At 38.7% G+C, this 20,078-nt stretch overlaps 1 protein-coding gene across 1 annotated transcript in view; it reads left to right on the forward strand.

Moving 5' to 3' along the window:
* The first annotated feature begins 688 nt into the window (after nucleotides 1-688).
* The window catches only part of ctnnbl1 (catenin, beta like 1), a 78,449-nt gene continuing 59,059 nt past the window's right edge, over nucleotides 689-20,078 (forward strand). The window contains exons 1-10 of the mRNA XM_026153900.2: nucleotides 689-904; nucleotides 1,815-2,045; nucleotides 3,840-3,946; nucleotides 4,123-4,262; nucleotides 4,845-4,942; nucleotides 8,869-8,962; nucleotides 12,842-12,933; nucleotides 15,261-15,333; nucleotides 16,523-16,581; nucleotides 16,830-16,978. Coding sequence (XP_026009685.1) covers nucleotides 875-904; nucleotides 1,815-2,045; nucleotides 3,840-3,946; nucleotides 4,123-4,262; nucleotides 4,845-4,942; nucleotides 8,869-8,962; nucleotides 12,842-12,933; nucleotides 15,261-15,333; nucleotides 16,523-16,581; nucleotides 16,830-16,978 — 1,073 coding nt within the window. The 5' untranslated portion in view covers nucleotides 689-874. The remainder of the gene's footprint in view (nucleotides 905-1,814; nucleotides 2,046-3,839; nucleotides 3,947-4,122; nucleotides 4,263-4,844; nucleotides 4,943-8,868; nucleotides 8,963-12,841; nucleotides 12,934-15,260; nucleotides 15,334-16,522; nucleotides 16,582-16,829; nucleotides 16,979-20,078) is intronic.

Below are 20,078 nucleotides of genomic sequence, written 5' to 3' on the forward strand. Positions count from 1 at the left end.
GATGGAGATTTTTAATCAGCCAGTTGTGGTGGTTGTGGTGTGCGCTGTTGGCTCTGTGACTGGCTGCAAACTGGACACATTTAAAAAGTGATCACTGAAAAAACTATTTTCAGTCATTCATAACCCTGATCAACTTCATCACCGCTTACAATTTCCGCCAACAGACTGATTCAGCTCCGCTGCCACAAGAACAGATACAGGAAATCTTTCATACAAGATGCAACAACCTTTTATAATGCAATTCAGATATCTGACATACAGTGATCTGCTTTTTCATTTGAACATTTTATTGATATTTAAGGTGGTTTTTCCCCTTTATTACTGATTTAGAAATATTATGTATTTCTTTACCATTGCTTGGAATTTCAAAAATATGGGGAAAATAAAGTATTTCTTAATATTATTGTTGTCTATAATAGTGTTTGTCCGCTGTACTGTTAAGCAAATTAAGTTATATTTGCAAGTTTGGTTAAATCACTTATGAGAAAATGAATAACACAGATACAACGGAATACAAATAATCCTAGTACAATTGTTCACTACAGGCACGGAGAGACATGGAAGTCCAGTCAACGGGAGAATTCAGCAACAGCATGGATGATGATGTAACGATGACAGTAACTTTGAAAATAATCAAAATCCCTGTCCAAATAATCGCTCCGACACTTTACGAAGATGGTTGAAAACTCTGCTCATGCAACGTCAACGTTTACGACAATTCGTTGCTACGGCAATGAGTGAAGACTGTTTTACGGCAGGCATGTGTATGCAGGGAGCTTGTAGTTAGCGGAATAGCTGTCTACTTAAACTGTGAGAGCGCTTTTTCAACTTTGAAATAAAATTATAAGAAAGCTGAGACTTGTATCCTGGACAAATGGACGTCGGAGAGCTCCTGAACTATCAGGTAGACGTTTCACTCCTGATAATGTGTGTGAGAGCTAACTAAGCTAACAGTAACTTATCTCATTCATTGGGTTGTAAATAAACGCTAACAGTTTAATGTGTGTGAGCATGTAGACTTTTATTTAGCCTACTTTGTTTGCGTCCTTGTTTAATGATCAGTCAATTAGAACTGAGTGACGCTTGCGCGAAAAGAAAACAACTTTGGATCTCAAGTCCGTGTTTACTAACGCTAGCAGTTAGCCCGTTTGCTAAGTCTGTTAGCTATCTCGCAGCAGCACATCAAGAGCGGGGAAACTTTGCGGACTTCCCTGAGATACATCTGTTTAAAACTAGTTATGCCTAGCAAAGCATTTTGAATCTTTGGGATTCTTTCGTCAGTTAGATTCGGTCTTCTATATGTTAATGTCGAAACAAATGTGTACCTGAACAGTTTCGTTTATCATACAAGGCATACGTACGAGAAATCGACTTCACCCAGTATTTGCATCAAATATGCAAATCGCCATTATATGTCCCATTTCATAAATCTGTATTTCAGTAAAATCTCGTCTTCTACTTAGGCTCACTGTTTAGTTGCAACTTTTTTTTTTAATGCCATCAGTTTTCTTAGATTAGTTGTTTGACAGCTGCTTCGATTAACTTGATAAAATTATATGTGCTTCTTTTTTTTAAATTCATTTGAAAAGTCATGATTGAGTATTTCTAGATTGACTTTTCTATAGTTGCGCCAGATATGACCTAGTCAGGTGCTATAATGGTGTATTTCATTGATTGTTTTTAATCTCATTAAATGCCACCTTGCTGAAAACAAGCAACCACATAATTTTGGGCTCTCCCAACACTTTTTCATATATTCATCTTATAGAGTAAATCCCTGTACACACATTTAATGATCCCTTTTCTTGTTGCAGCCTGATAGGGGAGCAAAGCGTCCCAGGGGCGAAGAGGATGGAGGAGCAGGAGGAGATGAAGACTCCAGAGGAGGGAAGCAGCTGAAAGGGATGAGTGCTAGAGAGCTGGCCAGATACAGGGAGGTGGCAGGAGCAGAAGGAGGTGCTGAGATGAGGGAGACTGAGGAGCTCATAGGGGACAAGAAGATAATCCTGGAAAAGCTGATGGACCAGGATGCAGAAGAACCCGAGGTGGGTTATTGTAATTGTTATGTTATTATTATATTATTATTATATTTATATTATATATATTATATTATTATATATAATTGAGTTGTTACTCTGGTTTCTTTGGGTGATGAAAAATGAAGAAATGTGACAAAGATCATGAAAATTAAATATGTTCCTTTATTCTCATATGTTTTGAGTTCATAGTTTGCATGGCAATCTTTAAACAGCTTTCACCATACTAGCATGCTTCATCAGGACATAAGCCATATTAGCAAATTCAGATAGATTTACACAAACGCTACTAAAACAAACACAAACATGCTATGATTAAAAATGTTTCAGCCAGATTTATACCGAATCAGACTTATTAGATGTTATTTGTTGGTATACTCTGCATGCATTGTGTCTAAATGTAACTACCTGTGACATCTGTGTCGGTGGAGTAATTAGAACAGATTAAGATTGACAACATTAAATAGACAAAAGTTCAGTTTCTTTAACACGTGGGAGCACATCTATTAAGTCAGACTTACTCAAGAGCGTGTTTGTTTCCTGTAAACAACACAAACAACAGACTTAAATGCATTGGCATTCTTTGTGAATGGTGCATTGATAATATAAAAGAGCAATTTAATTCAAATGGAATACAGTGTTAAATGACAAAGCTGACTAATTTCTTTTAGGCAATCTCTGCTTTAGTCAGGAGGAAATAATTCACACTCCTTTGTTGAAGACAAATGTGAGATTTGATGGTGCTGCCACTAACTCAAATTCTCCTCTTCACTACTGCTGCATCCTGCCTTTGGGTCTGATTAAGAGATCCCTCTTTTTACATCATTTAAAGTCACGCCATTAAACGAGACTTGGCCACTGCGGTCATGTCTGTTTATTGTTCTGTGACCTGTTAAAGTCGGTTAATTAAAAAAACAAAAGTAAACGTCCATTTATAAAGTGTCTTTGTATTTTTTATTTTTGTTCCAAGCTGCTTAGTCTGCAGTACCAGCTTAGAATAATAAGCAATAAATGATATAAGCTGTCAGATGATTATTGTAGTGGGCACACAAAGCTTTTTATAGCCACTTTTCACTTTCCTTTTTCATAGTTTTCTGTGATTCCCCACTGGTTTCCCTGCCCAAATTTCCCTTTCAGTTTCGTATTGTTCATTAATCTTTCTGGTTGATTTCTATCCAGGTTTCTGCTTTAAAAAAAGGAATTGCAAAATGGTTTATTCCTGAAAGCTCTTTGAGAGGTCCTCTTGCTCCACTGGGGTTCAAACTTCCCATACATCAATCCTCCAATCACAAAGTTGCCAGTCTTGCCAGTATTGCTGGTCCCATATTCAGTGACCACACTGGGTGTGCAGTCAGTCTGCAGGGTCTAATGCTCTTATGGCTTTGACAAACCAAACAAAACTAGATTACTATAACCAGGATCTGCTGTCCTGAATCACCCAGTTAATCTTGGATCTTTCAAGAAACTTGGAGAGAGTGAGACTTGAATTGAAACACCTAACATGGTGAAACAGCATAAAAATAAGTTCCAGGAAAGGTTGTTTTATTCTACATTGTTATCTGTCCAGCACTGCGGAGGTTTATAATCCATCAGGAGGTCAAACACATTCTCTTTTCACTCAGATGCATTCCTTCTGATTGAACAAAATGTCTGCACAATTTGCTTCAATCACATGATTAAGGTGACCCTACAGTCTCTTTGTTGTTATGGCAGCAGTTGCTTTAATAATTTTATTTTTCCCTTTTACTCCCCGTCTTCCCTTCTCCATCTTTTTGCTCCCTTTCCCCTGTGCTAATCAAACAGGCAGAACTGGTCGATGAGAGCTCAGTGAAGAAAATGATCCTGACCTTTGAGAAGAGGTCATACAAAAACCAGGAACTAAGGATTAAGTTTCCAGACAATCCAGAAAAGTAAGCCTATTACAGACAGATTAATAAAGTCTTGTTTGACTTTATTCCAACAAACAAAACTATATGTGGACTTCAGTGGATCTAAAGAAAAAAAGAGGGTCTCAGCATTTCTAAGAAACACTGTCATTATGATCAAACTTATAATGCAAAACTTCTGATTTGTGTTATTAAACTAGGTTCATGGAGTCGGAGCTTGATCTGAATGACATTATCCAGGAAATGCATGTGATTGCTACGATGCCAGATCTCTACCACCTGCTGGTGGAGCTGAACGCCGTCCACTCACTACTGGGCCTCCTCAGTCATGAAAATACTGATATCCTTTCACGTTGAGATTGATTCAGATCACCTCTCTCTATTGAACATTTTGTTACATAACATTGGTCTTTAAACTTGTTCCCTGTATCATAGAAGTTTACTGTTGTAAACGTAGCTAGTACAAAGAACCAAGGACAGGATAAGAACAATGAATGTGAGCTAAGAGAGTAAAGATGTGTCAACCTTTTATTGAATTTGTTGCACACAAAGCTTGTTGTTGTTTTTTTTACTATAAACTTGCTTTTACATTAAAACTGTAACAAAATACAATTTACTAAGTGAGTCATATTTCAGATTCAAAACCATATTGGAGTAAATGCATAAACCCTTAAAAATACACAAAATAAATATTACTGTAGCCATTAAAATACCTTCAGTGAAGGCACTGGTACTCAAGATGCATCTCCCAGCAACAAACCAAAAATATAGACCAAACTGGGTGATGAATTTGCATTGTGGGTAAAGTAGTCGCCTGGCTTTTAGAGGAAAAGAGAAAGCATTGATTTTACTTCTACAGTATTATAGGATTGCAGAGTTAAATCAAGTATGGAGTATTATTATTGGCCTGAGCCTGAGCCACATGTCGCCATAGCCGTGGTGGACCTGCTGCAGGAGCTGACAGATATTGACACACTTCATGAGAGCGAGGATGGTGCTGAGGTACTCATAGATGCTCTGGTGAGTACAAAAGTTTCATGAGTCTCTGATGATATTGATGAAGCAGCACTGTTTGGAGTTAGTATTTAAGCTTCTTGGCTCTGGTGGAGAGAAATTGATTGCTTAGTCTTTGTTAATGAATCAAAAGCAAAGTTTCAGTTTAGTCTCACTTAGAAGCATTCATGGTTTTTGGTTTTGTCTTCTTTGTGTGTGGTTTGAAACACAAATTACATTAAATTAAAATAATTCTAATAAAAAGCGTTGTATTAAAATAACTCCAAAGGGGAAACAAATCCACAAACATTAGTTCTTAGTAAAGCTGCCAGTGTCATTTACAGGGGCACAAATGTCTGAAGTTACCTGTTGATTTATTTATTTAAAGTCTTTTTAATTATCTCTCAGCGGTGAGCTGTGACAGTTAAAAAAACATGATGGGATTAGCAACATGACAAGAACTCAGTCAAGAGGAAAAAATGGATTTCAGTATGTGGTTTGATCAGCATAATTATAGCATCGACTCTCCCACTCTTTCTTTTTCGTTCTGTTTTCTTTGTCACCCTCCGGCTGTGTGTGTTGGCATCACTTCACCGTTGATGATCTCTCCCTGTCTCTCCATTTCTGTATATTTAGCCCCCTCGTTCCTTTTTTTTCCTTTTCTAGTTCAGCCTGTCGTGTTGCCTGGCTTTCATAAATATTAGAGTGTCGTGATTCTTGATAGCCCATTATGTTTTTTGACATTTAGATCGACACAGACAAAGGTCAAATTACAATAATATGCGGGTAAAGCCATGATGGAGAAAAGAAATGCATGCCTGTGTTTCTTCACACCTGTCACTGTGACACTTCATAAGAGAATCAGTTGACTTTTTTTCTCTGCTACACTTGACAACTTTGGTTGGGAGTCGTGGGAGTTTTTGAGTAGTTTGATCCCAATATTTTACACGTCCGCGTGGCATTTTGTACATACTGATAAATTCAGTGCAACTTCACGAGGATAGCACTGTTTCTGATGTGAACAAGATGCTAACACCAGACCTGTGTTGTTATTGTTGTTGTTGTTTTTTAAGTATCTATGTTAGCTAATTCAAGTTTATTCATTTACCTGGTATGGACTTAAAAAGTGACAGGAGAAGGGAGCAGGAGATTAACAGACGCTGTGCCAGTCTGTTGTGGTGAAGAGAGAGCTGAGTGTGAAAGCAAAGCTCTCAATTTACTTGTTGATCTACGTCCCTACCCTCACCTATGGTCACGAGCTGTGGGTAGTGACCGAAAGAACAACATCGCGGATACAAGTGGCGGAAATGGGCTTCCTCTGAAGGGTGGCTGGCCTCTCCCCTAGAGAAAGGGTGAGAAGTCCGGCCATCCGGAAGGGGTTCAGAGTAGAGCCACTGCTCCTTCACATCGAAAGGAGCCAGTTGAGGTGGTTCAGGCATCTGACAAGGATGCCTCCTGGGCGCCTCCTGGGTGAGGTGTTCCAGGCATGTCCCACCGGGAGGAGGCCCCAGCGCAGACTGAGGACACGCTGGAGAGATTATATCTCTCGGCTGGCCTGGGAACACCTTGGTGTCCCCCCGGCCAAGCCGAAGGGGGTGGCTGGAGTGAGGGAAGTTTGGACTTCTCTGCTTGGGCTGCTGCCCCCACAACCTGGCCCCGGATAAGCCGAAAAGGATAGTTGGATGGAGGGATGACCTCTGTGGATTTTTAGCACTTTCTATAGATGGTAGATTGGATTTTATAGGTGAAACCAGCACCATGGATCTTTGGTTGTGCTCTTTGAACAATTTCTGCAGTATAGTTGGTAGCATCATCCTGTTCTATTCAATGAGATCACTGCAGAACATTACTCATAATATTAAAGTACCTTCATTGGCTCAGCTTCTTCCTTTAATGCATTTTGCAAGCCCAGTAAACACAGTACCAGCAGCAGAATGTGGGGATATCACATAAGCCGGACCAGTGAAAATCCTCTTTCTATCTGTGTTTAACTGCACATTCAATCCCTGTGATATCTAATTATATGAATGGAAGTGTATTTGTAACAGTAGGTCTCTGTTTTTTAATATGATAAACAAATGTTGCTGTAGTAAATGAAGAAATCTGTCAGAAGAACTCTTTGGGCTCAAAATGTAAAAAATTGTGTAATTTCAGAAAAATGACAGATTAGGTTCTGGTAGCTCAGCTCAAATTGTCCTGTGATTATAAAACAGATGGTTTCTGTTAATTCACACAAAATTTTCTTTCACTGTGATATATTTAAACAAAACAATTATACAGTAGATAGTGGGAAAAAAACAGGAACTTTTGCCATTTATTTTTGTTTATCTATTACTTAATTACTTTTGGCATAGTATTAGTGGCCATGGTGGAGGTCTTTATCTGCACAAAAAACTTTAAAGCTCAAATTTTCCAAAGTTGTCTGAGTGGGTTGGATGGGAGTCTTTCCTGGACCGATTCTGGGACCCAGACCTCCTGATTGACATCCCTGAAAGAACCGGTTTCATTGGACCACACCAACCTGCTCTGTTTCTGGTTCTCATGCTAACCTTCCTCTTTGCAGGCACATTAAGAGGTAGACACGAATTTTTAGTGTGCAATGTCACCAGCAGACACAGCTCTTTATGTAGCAAGCAGCAATGAATGGTTTGCACATTTGTCAGTTGTGGCCCTCATTAAGGTTTTCAGCAGTTGTGTTATTGTGCTGTTGGTCTGTATAGTAAGCCTTGGGCTTGTTGTCCTTTCTGTAGACATAATGGCGACTGCATACCACAATACCTCACAAGAACTGCCTTCCTTTGGCCTAACGCTGTCGTGTAGTTGTCAAATTCCTCAGCTCATCTCCCTACCTCTCCTTAATAGCATGTGCCACTGTAAATAATTAATGAAATGTATTCATTTTATTGAATGTTTGGATGTATAGATGGTTTCTGTGGTGTTGCCCATGGGGTCTTTCTCTGAAATGGTCTTACAAACACAGAACAGAATATTAATGTTACTTTCTGTGTAAGTATAATATGTTGAAATACTGTTTGTGTTCTAAATAACTGACACAGTCAAGTTAAGAACACATATCCGAGGCCTCTATCTTAGTTATATTGGTGTGTGATAGGAAGAACTGTAGATGAAGCAGGATAAACATCAGAAATTGCTGACAAAACTGGCTTTTGTGTGTGTTTGTGAGCTGGCTTCTTATATGATAGTGACTCGGGTAGCTGTGCAGGGCTCGCAGAATGAAGGAATTTTATAAATGCAGTCCATTTACCATGCAATGGAGCGCCCATAAACCTCACTCTTCTTTACAGCTACTTCCAAGGGAAACCGTTTCAGGGCAGCAAAGGTTGGTTGAATCCATTTGTCTGTCCTCTTTGCTGTAATGCCCTCGGCTCCTCTGTCCTTGCTGCCTGAAGGCCAGGTGGCATCCTTGGTAAGATAAATCAAAATGATCCACGGTGGTCTCCAGTGGCTCATAAATCTGTGTTGACTGTCTTCTTTCATCTATAAGAGTACATTTATCCAGCCCGCTGGCACCTTGCAAGCTTTGTGTGGTTATGAGTCTCCAATCTTGACTTGACTGATAACATTCGGACATCGTCAGAGAGGCTCCAACAGGAAGCAAGCGTCTTCTGCAAAGACAAGTCTTAAAAGTGAACCATCTCTCTGTTATCCCTGGATAGTCTATATACATCTTTTCTCTTCTTTTTTTTTTGAGATTGAGACTATAATTTTGTTTTCAGACAGGGTAGACACAATCATCTGACAGACCTCCAACAAAGTGCAAGGGTGGGAGTGTTTCTAGAACATGAAAAAATATTGTCTCTGCTATGTTACCTTTCACCAAAACCTTTAAAAGATGAAAAATTGTTTCTCCAAAAGTCTGATAAAGTTGTATATGACCTTTGGCAAAATTGTTTTAGAACCGTGACTTGAATTTCATCTTTGTGTGTCTGTAGTTGGAGGGTCAGGTGGTTGCCCTGCTGGTGCAGAATATGGAGCGTCTGGACGAGCAGGTGAAGGAGGAGGCTGATGGAATCTATAACACCCTCGGTAAGGAGACATAATCCAAAATCTTAGCAATGAAACTCCAATTTCTAGTTGTCCTCAAGTAAACTGTCATCACACTCAGGAAGAAAAAACATAAACAAAACAAAACATGGATTTACAGTTAAACAAGGCTACATGTAATAATGTGTTTGTCAGCTAATTCCATACTTTCTGCTTGAAAAAAGGTTTTGTCCACTTTGGCTAAAATGACATTGAATAATGGTTTAAAGGACTATACACGGTGCTTTTTCAGCTGTGGAAATAACATGAATGTAACTTTGATTTCCTCAGTCAGGTAATGTCTGAAACTACAGCGCTACCACCTGAAATAGGACTGAAATACAGCTAAAGTCATGTTGTTCTCACCTGTCCAACATATATATGTAAAATAAATCAAGCAGTCAGTTGACGTTTTGGCATGAAGCAGTCAAATGTTCATCATGGATTGAGTGGAATAGTAGATAAGTGAAACTGCCCAAACAAACCAGGTGGCAGGAATAAAAATTGGAATTGTTTATTTTTTTAAACAGTCTGTTTCTGTCCTGTTGTTCAGTGGAGTGAATTCAAGTAATTCAAGTACTCCTCAGTAGTCTCATATGAGCTTTTTTTAAATTTATTTCTGTGTTGCTTGAATGCTTGAAGTTATCAGATTTTGGCACTTTGGTATTAACAACTACGAGGGCAATCCCAAAAGTAAGGTCTCCCGTTTTTTTAGAAATACAAACAACTGTTTATTTTCTATAATATTTACATCATTTTAAAGGTTAAAAAATAATTTTCACCTTTTTGGTGGATGCATTTTTGTAGACGCTGCGGCAGTTTTAGAAGGCCTGTGTCATACCAGCTCGCTGCCATGTCCTTCAGGAAGCGTTGAATCTGTCACTTCTTCATCGGAGTAGAATCGTCTACGGGACAAATGTTCTTTCAACTTAGGGAACAGGTGGTAGTCACTAGACCACTTGTGAACGTTTTTGACATCCATGCACGGCTGTCCGTACACTTTCGTCAGTTAGCGTTGAATTTCAACCGGTTTAATGCCTTTTGCGTTCAAAAGTGGAATAACTGCGCGAACCTCACACTTGGCGGTAGCGTTCAACGGGAGCTCCATTTTCAAGGGCTGCCAAGCCAAGATTGAGAATCCCAGCGAAGTCGTGCATGCTTGTTTCGGAATGGAGAAAGCACCAACCACAACAGTGTGGCAAACAGCCGTACAAACAGTTTCCCCACTGCTTTGGAGATGTTACTTTTGGGATTGCCCTTGTACATATTTCGATGAGTCAGCAGGTTCTTATTTGTTATATTTATTATTTGTTTATAGATACATTTTTTCCACCCACCACATGTTTTATTCGTTCTAATTCTGTGGCTGCACGAATTATGTGACCCTTTGCAGAGTTGATGCTGCAGCATTCTTCTACTTTCTGACTTTATCAGAATAAAATAGAAACAAAAATGTTCTGGTTATTTTCTAAAATACTAGTATTATACGGCAAACAACTCTTACATTTATAGATATTTATACTCATGTTGCACAGTAACTGTGTGCTTTAACACTCAGAGATCCTGTCTAATAACTTTATTTGGTCTGCTGTTTAGTTGCAGTAACAACACTTACAGCTGCTTGTTGAATATCTAGGAGGGAAGAAATTTCACAAACTGACGTATTGTAGCGGTGGCATGCTATCACAGACCCATGACCTGTGAGCTCTTTAGAATGACCCAATCTTTCACAAATGCTGTAAAGCCAGACTGAACAGCTAGGTGCTTGAGTTTTTGTATATATTTATTTTCTTATTATATAATCCTGAGGCAATGGGACTGAAAACACCTGAATTGTGGCCCAACACCTTTGTCCATAATGCATGTAGATATCTGGATCTTCAATAAATGGATGCACTAAAGCCTCCTCAGGCTAGCGGTCTTAAAACTAAAGCTAAAGACATTCACTGCACATTTGTAGTTTTTAAGCAAATAAAATCTTAGTTCTTTCCCCCCCCCCTTAAAATGTAGTTTTTATTATTTTTGTATTTCAGTGACCTATTTTTTTTCCTACATTTAGTAACCTTAATTAATTTTTAGGGGGCATGTTATGCTGAAGAAAAACCTCTTTTGTTTTTTTTCTTTTTAATGTGTTTGCCGTAATGCTTGTGTTCAGTTTTTTTCCGCGAACTTCAGAAATCAGTAAATATTTAAGTTGCTCATGTAACACGTAATAAGGGCTACAATTTATACCAAGTTCCAAGTGAGCAGCATAAAGCAATAAACATTGGACGCCACCCTAAATGCAGAGTTGTTCATATGCAAAACAAGGGAGACTCCTATTTGGTGTCCTATCTCAGGTGCTGCAGAGAGTCTGGTCCTAAATTCAACACTATAAAAACAGACTTGGTTAAAAATAGCACCTCAGTAAGATTTGAATATTTTGAGCAAGAATAATTGGCAAAGCGTGCCTTCCTTTTAGAACTGAAACTTGGCAAGTGTTTCGAGAGGGAGGTGTGCCTGTAACGTGTGTATGAGCCAGGGTTATGTCTTTGGGCAGTGCGGTGACAGGAAGTCCTTGCAGACTTGGGTATACATCATAGAGGCTATAGACTAACTTTATTTGTATTCTGCTAGCAATGTGTCCCCCTGTTCCCAGCTGCCCTAGAAATTTTCAGTGACAGTGAAAGGAAGCTGTCAATGTCCCTAGCACCAACTCTTTGGAGGTTTTATACCTTTTCAGAGCCTACCATAAAAGTCATAAGAGTTTCTGGGGAGTAATAATTGTATACACAAGGTCCTGGAGAGGGCATGGGCCAGCAGATAGTTTGAAAAGTCCTGGTCTCTGTATTTAGCCCCACATGAATCAGACTTTTTCTGCCTCTCAGCTCTTTTTGTGTAGAATGAGTCTACTGAGACGATTTTTTTCCTCTTTGTTGCCAGATTGAGGCCGAGTGTCAAGAGGGCTGTTTAGGTGTGTGTATTTGGCTCTGTGTATGAGGGTTATATCGTGGGGGCAGTGCTTGTGCATCCTCTGCTCAAGTTTGTGTGTGCGAGTTATCAAGGGAGCTCTCCAAGCTTGAATAAGCCTTTTGTCTACCTTGGCTGCTCTCTACTCTGAGCCGGCTGTCCTCCAGGATGCTGTCTGTCTGCTCTGTTTGAATCACTGATAAAGGCTCATCTCTCCCTCAGCACCCTGTCACTTCATCCCCTGTTTCACTCTTTCAATCATTTCCCTGTCATCTGCAGCTGTTCTCTCCAGATGTTTTTGCTTTATTTCAGTTTTTATGCTCTTGCAAAACTCTCTTCCCTTTGTCATCTTGTTATCTCCTCATTCACTCTGTTTTCCATCCCTCATCCCTGACACTGTCTTCCCGTCCCCTTTTCCCTCCCTTCTGCTTTTCCTCTGCCTCCTTCCTGTTAATCTTCCTCTTTCCCCCTGGTGTCATGAACACCCCACAATGTCTTTTGCTCCCTTCAACCCCCTCTGCACTTAGTCTACTGTGATGGAGACATCAAGTCTTTCTGATGATAACATTAAGGAAGAAGCTGGGACAGAAAACAGATTAACCCTCTATAAAACTGCACCATGTTGTAAAGTCAGAGAATGATTTTTGACTAATAGTTGATTTTGATATTAGGCTTAGAAATAAAACGACATTGCACACAAAGGAACCCAGAGCAACACAGATTAAACATAAATGTTAAGACATGCTTCTATAATTAGGCAGAAAGTGGATTAGTCACATCCGGGCAATTCTTAATCCCTTAAATAAGATTGGCATTGGTTTTGATATCAATCTGGCAGATTTTGATGTCTATCAGAAATCCTTTTAGAAACTTACTTAGAATGAAGGGCTGATATTAACAGTAAAGACTGAACTATGGTGTTGTGTGTTGCAGCCATCATTGAGAACATGGCAGAGTTCAGACCAGGCATGTGCACAGAGGCTGCCCAGCAGGGACTCATGCAGTGGCTGCTCAAGAGAATCAAGGTAAGAACGAGAATATTGTTTTAAGTTGCCCCAAGAAGGCTACGTGATTGGTTTGTTAGCAGGATTTGAATAATTTTTTTAATTTTTCCCACCAGAAGGCCAACTTAGAAGTTTGTAACGGTGGAATCAATCTGGATTAATACATTTCTTTTTAATGATTATTTGTTGTTGCAAGATATTGAGCCTTTACAAATACATATCACATTAAATGTCATCATCATGTTCTTAAGCAAATATCAAAAACTAATCCAGAGTTTTCAGCGTCCTTCTCGATTTTTAGACCCAAGCTAAAACAAAATATTTTGAGGATAAAATATGTCGTGACTTCTGTGTTATGGAGTTTATTTACCAGTATTTTGATGTTGAATTAGCATTTGCCTTTAGTTCCCTTCACTTTAAGACCTTCACGTAGTGTTAAGCTATCTTGCTCCTAAAGGTGTTTGAATTAATTCTCATAGAAATTGTTGTGGGTGTAGAGTGAGCTCATGTTAACAATCTGTTAAAATTAGGCTTAGATCCACCAAGGTCTTTGAGGTCAACTTAATTATTTGTTGGAGTGTGGTGTGTATTGTGAAGACGCAGAAAGTACATTATAAAATAATGTCACATATGACCTCTGACCTCTCCTTCAGGGTCAGTTGATTGATCTGAAGGTGAAAGTGATAATAATCCAAAGTATAGAGCTATTTTAAAACTATATTTCTTCTATTGTTTGTTTTGATGACATATAGGCATATAGGGAATGATCTACCAAAGTGTGGGGCCCGCCCCCTAGGGGGGGTGCTGAGCCATTGCAGGGGGGGCGCGGTATGAAAATAAAAATAAAAAGAACGCTTGGACACTGCTAGCATAATGGACAGGTTTTTGACGGGGCGCCAACACAAATGCAAAGCAGGAGATGAAGCATTGCCAAATATGTTTCCAAACAAACTTCATTCTAAGCCAAATACTAGAAAATATGGTGAAGCATGTCTTCCCTTTGGCTTCACCTGCACAAGTGCAGAGGCAGGTCTCTGCGACAGAATTAGTTTCCCCTGCGTCGGGAGCAGCGCTGGGCTCTCCAAATCACGGACAAACAGAATCTCACATTCTTGATTTTTAGTTCACAAACACTTGTTGTAATGACTAACTACTCCTGACATTTTGGAGATGTTAGCTCTTTATACAGTAAAGTTACAGCGGGATACAAATAATATCAGGCTGATCCTGCCATGATTTGTTCCCCCTGTCGAAATCACGGACAAACAGTATCCCACAGCTGTTTATGTATTTGAACCCATTTTGCACAGAGAGGCATTTTTTGAAAAATGTATTGATAGCAATGTTGAATATTATTACACAGGAAAAAAACAACTACACGTAAAATAATCACACCGTGACGCCTCTGCCTTTGTAAATGGAGGGACAGTAACTGCGTGCGTATATGTAAGCGTGTAAAACCTGCAGATAGTCAGATTAACAGTATTTTGTCTCTATCTGCCATTCTGCAATTCATCTCTTGTAAACAATAACGTGGCGCACAGCGTGACGTGAAAAAAGGCACATACCTTTGACGTTGCGTGACAAACTGTGTATTCCTCGTCCACACGGAAACGCAAAAAACCGGCGTTTTTAAAAAACAAATCTCCATTTTCGGTGATTCGAAACGCCGTTTACGTTTGGACAAAAGGTCCAAACGCATAGAAACAGCTGCGTTTTCAAAAATACCTGTTTAAGTGTGGACGTAGTGTAAAAGAGTTTGGAGATTATTATCACTTTTAATCTGCCTTTCTTTCAAGTTGACCTCAAAATATGTCATATCTTTAAAGAGCGTGTTGTCAAGAGAAAGAGAATGAGCTCCAGAGTTAGTTAGAAATGTACTGTAGGAAAATATTATATAATAAGATGAAGTTATTCATGTCCAGTTATTTACAAATCAATGCCTGTTATCATTACCTACTCCTACAAAATGTTTGTGTAAAGCTAACATATGTCATGCTACCCTTTTTACTACAAACTTCTTAAAGTAGGTTTAAAAAGAACAAAGAAAACAAAATGAATATATACGAAATGTAATACAAATACTGTCCAGAGAGTGAGCTGCCTTGGTGGAGGTTTTTTTTTTTTGTTGTTGTTGTTGTTAATTTTTTGTATTTGGAGTTTCTGTAAACCAGAAAATACAAGCAAGAATTTCAGTTTAAAGAAAGAAAGAAAGAAAAAAGTTTGTTGTAAAATATGTTTTGATTTCCAAATTCTCATGAAAACCACAAGCCTCCACCCGAAAACTAAGCACAGCTTCTCAAGATGAGTAGTAATTAGATTTTGGTCTCTTTCCCTCTCCCTCTAAGGCAAAGATGCCTTTTGATGCTAACAAGCTTTACTGCAGTGAAATCCTGGCCATCTTGCTGCAGAACAATGACAGTAAGTGTGTCTCACTAAATGGTTTGTGGATTCCAAATGATATTAGTTTATCTTTCATATTTTTGCCAACCTATTTCCATTCTTTTCATTCCTTTTTTCTGCGGGTTTAGGCTTAGTCATGGTCTGTCGCAGCCTTATCTTATTGTGCCCTTTCCGTGCTCCCTTTTCCCTCCCTACATATTTTTCCTCAGTGTTACCTTTTCTTTTCTTTTCTTTTCTCTCCCTTTCTTTTTCCTTCCACCACTTTATGACTTCATGTTACCTTTTAATGTTTCTCGTTCTCATTTGTGCATTGGCCGTCTTTCCCGCTAACACTAAAAACCCAGTAGAGCCTCACGTAAACACAGAACTATCTGGTCCTTAAACAAGTAGTCGTTAATGGTACAAGTTACATTGACATTCAGCTGGAGTTGTCTCATTTTAAGCTCACCACCCTTCTCATTCACTCGCGCTGCCTCCATCCTATTCCACTTACCTTTCGAACACAAAATATAATGTAAATCTAAAAAAAAGGTTCTTTTACTAAAGAACATTTTTCTTTCTTTTGAGAAATGCTGCCAGAAATGATGTACCTTATTTGAAGTAAAAGTAAGGCAAATCATACAGCTGCTAAGAAAGAGCCTTGATGTGCTAATTTTAATGTTGAATTGGATTTAAAACTGGACTCTGAAAGAGTGCATTTTAAAATTCAGCATCCCATCCCAGTCCATAAATAGCATGAAAATTGATCATGTTCTCCAGCTCATTCAGCTGTTTATTGTAAAGCGAGCAAAGAAAGGTAAAGGGGGAAAAAGGTCATAGCACATAATATTATTAGTGTTGTGTGTGCCACTTTCTAATGTCAATTTATAGGACGTGTGAGTGTGTGCCAGTTGGGTCTGCTGAGAAGCAGAGGTGTGTTGTGTAATGCTCAGGTCTACATGGAATAACTTGTGAGGATGTGTATTTGTCAATGCCCTCATTTTTCCTCATTTGCTGACTCTCTGGAGGTCCCTCGTAGCAGTTGTGTTCCTCAGTATTTATCCCTTCTGTCGCCCCACCATTTCTCTTGTTTTCCTCTTTCTCTGTCCACTTAAACATTCTTTTTCCTGCTTTCTGTCCTCCCCGCTGCTCACTAAATGTCTTTTTTTGCCACCATCACGACATGATCTCCCTGCTGTCTTTTCCTTTTTATTTTTCTCCTTCACAGATACCAGAGAACTACTGGGTGAGATGGATGGCATTGATGTGTTACTGCAGCAACTATCTGTAAGATTTTTGCTTTTTTTTTTTTCCCCTTCTATTTTTAGTTTCTTCTGTGCACTACCCTTCATATTTTCCCAACAGCCCTTTGAGAGGCATACACAGGTGAAGCTTTAGTATTTCTCTAATATGAGCTTCTCCAGATCCGTGGTAAATTGTTAGAAATGAAAAAAATAATAAAAGAAAAAAAGAAATGTGCATACTATGTATCCTTTTCAAAATGCTTCCTTTGTTCTCCCGCCTACCTTCTCCAGGTGTTCAAGCGTCACAACCCGTCCACAGCTGAAGAGCAGGAGATGATGGAGAACCTGTTTGACGCTCTGTGTTCCTGCCTCATGCTGCCCTCCAATCGTGACCGCTTTCTCAGAGGTGAAGGGCTTCAGCTGATGAATCTCATGCTGAGGTGAGGCTGTGTAAGACGTTGTAGAAATGTAGAAGTGGAACATTCCCTGATGGCTTCATGCTGTAGATGCTCAGTTTTCACCTGGTTGAGAGCCACCCACAATGTCTGCATCTCACATTAATACACTTTTTTTTCTTATGATACTCAGCTACATATTGCACGCTAAAGCCAAGTGTAATTTAGGTTCAGTCTTGTTAACCCTCTACAGAAATCAGCTTTCACTCTCCTGCTGTTGCAGATGTCGACTACAATGTTTTACTTCCCAGTTTCTCTACAAATTGAGTGCTTGGTGGTGGGCCTCTTTGACAGTTCACTCATGTTAACTGTTGCTGTTCACAGCATCTGCCCAGTTAGTGTTTTTGTTTGGCAAGGTAGTGCTATCATTTACTGCCGTGATAATAACTACTGCTTACAAAACATTTTTAATCTTACGGTGGAAACTGTGATATTTCAGGAACTTGATATTGCCATACTAGTAGAACAGGATGATATGACCAAAAATATTTATCCCAATATACATTTGAAAATTTGAGATAACGATATAACTGATGATATAATTGACACTAGACAAAATACTTTACAACTCCACAACTTTATTAGTGCAAAAAAACCCCAAAAAATTCAATGTATTTTCACTTAAACAAGCAGCTGTTTTTTATGTGGATTAAAGTTATATAAATATTTAACAGTTCAAATGCAAATTCCTCGCTGACAGTTTAACCAAAAGGCATTTCCAGTGGAAACTGGCCGACATATCCTCAGCATAACCATGTATAATATCCACAAAACTTAAAAAAGAGGTTATACACACACAATACGGTAATATTATGTTGAAGCACAGTACGTATCACTCTGCAAGGCTCCTGACTACGATAGCCGTGATGCTCCGACAATCCATTAGTGATGTGCGATACCACTGATTTCCTTTCCGATCTGATACCAAGTAAAATTCAAGATGGCATCGACGATACTGATCCGATACCGATACTTTGTACAAAAACTTAATGTTTCATTGTATTTCATAATACAATATATAATTGTATTATGTAATTCTAATAATATAGCTTCGTAATGATTACAGGACATCAGACTACTTGTTTTTATTGCTTAATAATACAGAATTATCATATAGAAATTAAAAAACCCGAAGTTGTGCGCTATTTGAGCACGTTTCCTGCCTGCAGCACTAAAGGACTCGGCGAAAGACGTCTCTCTCCCACTAGCAGCACCTGTCCATATTCATACATAAGGCACATGGGATTATAAGGGGCACTGTCGATTTTCAGAAAAATCAAAGGATTGATTTTAAGTGTGCCGTATTTTCCAAAAAACACGGTAATAACGACGGCCCGCTAGCATGCTCTACCAAAAATAGTGCTTTGGTGTATCTGACGGACGAAAGCTAAACCAGTTCCACACCACTGGAGTTGCAGCATTTTTACAAACCAATTCTGGTTCATCCGTTTCATTCAACGATCTGCTTTCGCCCTTCTCATTCTCCGTCGCCGCCATGCTTTTTCCGCCGTGTGCATATGAAAACAAAGGCACTGCGCATGCGCGTTTTACCCATATTCTATTGCGATATTTCATTTTCTTATCGTTGCCCAACATTATACCGGTATTACTGTGAACAGTATGATATGGCCCAGCCCTACATACTAGCTTCTCTTTACAACATATGGATGCAACGTGTAAAAACTTGTTGCTTATTATTTTGTCCATTATTCATACAACCTTTTAGAAAAGTCAAACTCCAAGGTAAAACAGAGTTCAGGCAATTCAAGGTTCAATTTATTAAATTTTGTCCTTGCCTGGCAACAGGGTATTATAACAGTAAAAATCTACAACTATTGTTATCCTTATTATTATTATTATTATTATTATTATTATTATTATTATATTCTTCACATAGGATTAGCATAACAATGCAAATTTATGCGGTTTAGTTTTTTCTACCACAGTTTTGAATAAATGATGTTAAGCTTTTTAGTAGCAGTAGTACTTGTAAACATGGTTATATTGAAAGGAAAGATGAAAACATTTGAAAATATCTTCTTTTTTTTTTCTTTCTTTTTTTAATAAAGACTAGTGCAGAACTCATGGCTCGCACAGGGAGAAAAAATTAATTATTCAAGGAACAAGAAACTGTGTAAGAGAACTCCTTCATATATTTGTGAGCTTTAGGAAACCTTGGACTTTAGAGCTCTACATTTTTGCTGCAAAATCTCAACATTTGTGCTATGACAGCTTTCAATTTTAGATTATACTTATGTAATCTACAGCTTATAGTGTCTTCTGTATCTTATGCTACAGTCTCACTAGGTAAAACAGTTGTAAGAGACTACAGCAAGATCCATGTGTAATGAACTTACAGTCTTCTCATGTTTTGAAAGAATTGCTTTGAAGACAGCAGTCTGGTTTGCGACCACTCGGCAGTCAGTTACTGTTCTGAAAGCAGCTTGGTGTTTCAAAATGGCAAAGGAAAAGCAAAAAAGATGGAGTCAGTCAGCTGTCAGTGGTTATTAAATGCAGTGTCTTTATGATAATACAGCAATGAACTGTGATAAATTTGTGAAATTGCAAGGCTGTTGTTGTCTACATACACAGAAATTCAAACTGCTTACATTCAGAAACCAGTCGGAACCGCATCAATCTGAAACAGAAACACAAGATAGTTATGTAATTGCTGTAGGAACACAGTGTAACTGCAAAACGACAGACACAGCAGCATTGCTTTTATTATAGGAATATAACCAAACTCCAACCAAATGGCAATAGCTGAGTCGTTTCCCCTAATTCACATTGATAGATGTGTCTCACTCAGCTTCTGGGTAACCAGCTACTTTCAACTGGTAGGTGAATGTACAGATTTAATGGAACCCCCACCTCCCCAGTTGCAAGTAAGTCGCTGTCTTATTGTTGCTCTAGTGTGACTGAGGCATAAAGCAGAGTCATCAGTCCTTTGCAGTTGAAACAGGGCACTCATTTTAATAATTAGACTGCTTTAGTGCTCTGCCATAAAAATTGATATATGGGTGAATTACTGCAAATGCAGTAATTGCTACATGAGAACGAATTAAATGTGAATAGATAAAACTTA

This window comes from Astatotilapia calliptera, chromosome 20 (genome assembly GCF_964374335.1).
Source record: "Astatotilapia calliptera chromosome 20, fAstCal68.1, whole genome shotgun sequence".
In the NCBI taxonomy this organism is placed as follows: domain Eukaryota; kingdom Metazoa; phylum Chordata; class Actinopteri; order Cichliformes; family Cichlidae; genus Astatotilapia; species Astatotilapia calliptera.